General features: G+C 50.6%; 1 protein-coding gene across 1 annotated transcript in view; it reads right to left on the minus strand.

The window, feature by feature from the left end:
* Nucleotides 1-5,000, minus strand: part of LOC119577701 (plexin-B-like) — a 71,714-nt gene that overhangs the window by 48,573 nt on the left and 18,141 nt on the right. Inside the window, exons 3-4 of the mRNA XM_037925256.1 lie at nucleotides 402-848; nucleotides 1-278 (exon numbers count right to left, since the gene is read on the minus strand). The exon at nucleotides 1-278 is cut by the window's left edge and continues 388 nt beyond it. Coding sequence (XP_037781184.1) covers nucleotides 1-278; nucleotides 402-848 — 725 coding nt within the window. The remainder of the gene's footprint in view (nucleotides 279-401; nucleotides 849-5,000) is intronic.

Here is a 5,000-nt window from a genome sequence, read left to right on the forward strand (position 1 = left end):
TGAGGGCGGCTGGCGCTGCTGCTGGTGGTGGCGGGGCTGCTGCTGCCGCCCTCCGGCTCCTCCTCGTCCTCCACCATGACCCGCGCGCCCACCAGCATGGTGGCGCCCTCGATGCTCACCACGCACTGGAAGCCGAGCTGGCCCACGCGCGGCACCGGCAGGTTCTCCACCAGCAGCTGCAGCTCGCTCTTGGCGCCGTCGGCGGCCAGCAGCGGCGTCTGCTCCTGCCGGAAGCGCGGGCAGAAGCCGGAGCCGTGCGAGGCGAGCTGGGACGGGTTCTGCAAGGGAAGCGACGGCAATCAGCAAGGGAAACGCAAACGATAGGCGAGAATCGTATCACAGTTTCAGAAATCAAGACTCAAGGCCTGAAGAGGCATGAATGTGACCTGCTTCCAACTCACATTTTCCCCGGAGATGACCGTCCTCCTGCACGACGAGGCGTTGTGCGTGCACGTGTTCTCGTAGACGCACCAGTTGCAGGCCCAGTCGCTCCTGACGCAGCTGCCGCAGGTGTTGTGGCGGCTGCAGTCGTAGAAGGCGAAGTTGCGCGACACGAAGTCCTTGTTGGTCTCGCTGGAGCGCACGGCCAGCGGCACCAGCACGTGGTCGTGGTGCGGCGGGATGGGCGGCCGGAACGCGCGCGCGGGCGTCATGCACGTCAGCCCCGTGGGCGTGACCAGGGCGTCCGCGGGGGGCGCCGACCCCCACACGCACTGGTACTTGGCGCCGGCGGGCAGCTCCGGCAGCGTCCGGATCGTCAGCTGCACCTGGAAAGGAACACACGGATAAGGATTCAATCTCCACGGATAATTAGGCAAACAAACACATAAAATTATTAATGCGCTGAATTAAAAACATCTACAAAGAAAGATAAAAGAATCATCATCATCATCTCCCAGAATTTGCATTTAGTTAATCACTCCGCTCTCTGCGTGCCCGAAGTCTCCATGCACAGCCCCCCCCACTCCCCTCCCACTCTGCATGACCTCCCCCCCCCCAGGCTCAGAAAATGACCTCGTGTCTGAAATCCACTCCGGCCTCTCCTTGCATGACAGCGCGGTGCCCGACACGGCATGACGTATTTAACTCCCCTGATGAAACAAGTTCTCTGCATGACAAACCGGTGTTTGCCATGCATCCTCCGATCCCCAGGTCCTCATCCTTCACCCTAACATCCCTCCTCCCCCCCCCCCGCCTCACCATCTCCCCTCTTCATGAAATCCCCAAGCTCGGCCCACATGCAGGGGAAGTGTCATGCAGCCGTAAAGGGCCGTGCATGATATTCTGGAGCGTCTGTCAACTCAAGGAAAGGGATGACCAATGGGTTGGAGGAAGGGGGGGGGGAGGGGAAGCCCTTCTCATTCTCTCTCTCTCTCTTATTCCTCTTCCTCTTCCTCTTCCCTTCCTCCCCTTCCTCTTCCTCCTCCTCCCCTTCCTCCTCCTCCTCCTCTTCCTCTTCCTCCTCCCCCTCCTCCTCCTCCTCCTCCTCCTCCTCCTCCTCCTCCTCCCCCTCTTTCTCTATCTCCATCTCCATCTCTCTTCCTATTCTTCTCCCTCTCCCTCTTTCTCTATCTTCGTCTTTTTTTTCTATATTTCTCCCCTAAAAAGACTCGCCCTCTCTCACCTAATCCCTTAATACACTTCCGCCGAGATCTCCTCCCATTACACCTCTCCTCCTCTCTTCCCCTCTATCTCTTCCTCTTTACCTTCCCCTCTATCTCTTCTTCTCTTCCCTTATCCTCTATCTCTTCTCTTCTCTTCCCCTTCCCCTCTATCTCTTCCCTTATCCTCCCTTCCCCTCTATCTCTTCTTCTCTTCTCTTCCCCTCTCCCCAACCCCTTCCTTCTCTGCTCACTCCCCTCTCCCCCTCCCCTTCCCCTTCCCCTCCCCCTTCCCTACAAACTTTCCATACCTCATGACAAAGTATACATAGCCCCCCCCACACTTCCCTCACCCCCCCCCCCTTCAAACACAATAAGAGAGCGCCAGCACATTGCAGTGGCCACTCTCTCAACAGCATTTCATTACTGCTTGTTTCGCTGTTTGCAACTTGCAACTAACTCGGAAATGAAATTCATACACGTTTGCTGGAATTTAATTGGCAACATCGTAGAAATTTTGCACGGAATGTTTGCCTACGCGTTTTGTGCAGGCGAATAAAAGTGTGTTTTCCTCTCTTTGACTTAATTTGTTTGTTTGAATAGAAAAAAGGTAATGATAATAATGGTAATGGTATTGGTAATGGTAATGGTAGTAGCAATTGTAATAGTAATAATAATATTAACAATAATAACTAATGGTAATAGAAATAATAATAGTAATAGTAATAGTATATAATAGTAATAATAATGATAACATTAATAATAACAACTAATGGTAATAGCAATGATAGTAATAGTAAGAATAATAATATTAATCATAATAATAATAACAATAATGGTAACAGCAACAACAATAATAATAATGATAATGATAATGATAATGATAATAATAATAATGATAATAATAATAATAATGATAATAATAACAATAATAATAATATTAATTAAAAAAAAAAAAATAATAATTATGACTCGGTAGTGACTAGGTGTTTGATTTTAATTAGCAGATCTAAGGAAACGTTTGCATTCAAAAATAATAATAAGAATAATAATAACAACAACAACAATAATGATTATTATTATTGTTATTATTATTATTATTATGATAACAGTAGTAGTAGTAGTAGTAGTAACAATAGTAATAACAACAACAATAATAAAAATACTACTACTAATAATAACAACAATAAGGGAGAAGAGGATGGGGGAGACGACGAACTTATTTTCACTTTTTTTCGGCGGACGGGGGGGGGGGGGTAGGAGAGGAAATTATGCAAATGATTTCCATGATTCAAATCGAGTTGCTGACTTTGAATACACGCGCGTCGCAGGTATGAGCGAGAGCGTGGTAACTGCGGAAGGAATGGGGGTGGGGGAGAGGGAGGGGGGACGGAATGGGGGAGGGGGGGGGTCGGAAAAGGGGAGGGGGGAGAGGGAGGGGGGGCCGGAAAAGGGGAAGGGGGAGAGGGAGGGGGAGAAACAAGGAGAGGGGGAGGGGTGGAATAGGAGAGAGAGAGAGAGAGGGGGGGGAGGGAGCGGAAGGGGGATGGGGGAGGGGGGCAAAATGGGGAGAGGGGAGAGAGGCGGGGAAGGAATGGGGTAAGGGGGAAAGGGGGGAGGGTACTCGAAGGCATTAAAGCGCTCGAATCTATTTAGAGCGAATCGAATGACACGAGTTTAACAGAGCAATGAGGGCGGAGATGCTGTGATAATGGGAGGAGTGGGGAGGAAGAGGGAAGGGAGGGAGAGGGAAGAGTGGGGGAGGGAAGGGAGGGAGAAGGAAGAGTGAAGGAGGGGAAAGGGGGGGAGAGGGACGAGTGAAGGAGGGAAGGGAGGGAGAGGGAAGAGGGGGGGAGGGAGGGAGTGGGAAGGGAGGGAAGGGAGGGAGAGGGAAGAGTGGGAGGGAAGGGAGGGAGAGGGAAGAGTGGGGGAGGGAAGGGAGGGAGAGGGAAGAGTGGGGGAGGGAGAGGAAGGGAGAGGGAAGAAGTGGGGGAGGGAGAGGGAAGGGAGAGGAAGAGTGGGGGAGGGAAGGGAGGGAGAGGGAAGAGTGGGGGAGGGAGATGGAAGGGAGAGGGAAGAGTGGGGGAGGGAAGGGAGGGAGAAGGAAGAGTGAAGGAGGGAAGGGAGGGAGAGGGAAGAGTGGGGGAGGGAGATGGAAGGGAGAGGGAAGAGTGGGGGAGGAAGGGAGGGAGAGGGAAGAGTGGGGAGGGAAGGGAGGGAGAGGGAAGAGTGGGGGAGGGAGATGGAAGGGAGAGGGAAGAGTGGGGGAGGGAAGGGAGGGAGAAGGAAGAGTGGGGGAGGGAAGGGAGGGAGAGGGAAGAGTGGGGGAGGGAAGGGAGGGAGAGGGAAGAGTGGGGGAGGGAGATGGAAGGGAGAGGGAAGAGTGAAGGAGGGAAGGGAGGGAGAGGGAAGAGTGGGGGAGGGAGATGGAAGGGAGAGGGAAGAGTGGGGGAGGGAGATGGAAGGGAGAGGGAAGAGTGGGGGAAGGAAGGGAGGGAGAGGGAAGGAAGAGGAAAGGGAGGGAGAGGGAAGGGGGAGGGAAGGGAGGGAGGGGGAAGAGTGGGGGGGAAGGGAGGGAGAAGGAAGAGTGAAGGAGGGAAGGGAGGGAGAGGGAAGAGTGGGGGAGGGAATGGAGGGAGGGAGGAAAGGGAGGGAGAGGGAGAGAGGAGAAGGTAAGTGGTAATGTAAGTGTACATGTGCATACAAACAAAACAGGAAGAGAGAGAGAGAGAGAGAGAGAGAGAGAGAGAGAGAGAGAGAGAGAGAGAGAGAGAGAGAGAGAGAGAGAGAGAGAGAGAGAGAGAGAGAGAGATAAACGAGCAAGATAAAACAAAATAAATAGAACAGAACGAGAGAGAAAAAACCCACGAAAGAAAAAGATAAACAAAAAACTAAAAAAAAACACACAAATAAAAACAAACAGACAAAAAAAACATGTAAATCCAAACAAATAAAAACAAAAATACTGCCCACCTCGACACACAAGCCCTTCCAAGTAACAAAGACATACCACGTTTTTTGGCTTCAATAACATCTTAATTCCGTCTTAAACTCGCTCCTTCTGCGTCTCCTTCAAGAGATTTTGTCGTCTGCTCTTGTCTATATGCATAGTAAGTTCTTTTTTTTCTTTTTCTTTCTTTGTTTTACTTTTATTTTTACTGTTTTGTTTGCTTTCTAGTTTCTTATCATTTTCGTTTTCCGCTTTTATATATATATATATTTTTTTTTTTCTGCTTCTGTTTTCACTTCTCTTTCTCGTATTTTCGGGCTATTTTCTTTTCTTATTCTCCTCCTCAGTGTATACATTTCTCGTACCTTCATCACTATGCCTCTCACGCTTCCAGAATTATCCTCCCCCCTTTCCTGTCTCCCCTCTTTCGTCCTCATCCACCCCTATTC

The sequence above is a fragment of the Penaeus monodon genome, chromosome 10, assembly GCF_015228065.2.
Source record: "Penaeus monodon isolate SGIC_2016 chromosome 10, NSTDA_Pmon_1, whole genome shotgun sequence".
In the NCBI taxonomy this organism is placed as follows: Eukaryota; Metazoa; Arthropoda; class Malacostraca; order Decapoda; family Penaeidae; genus Penaeus; species Penaeus monodon.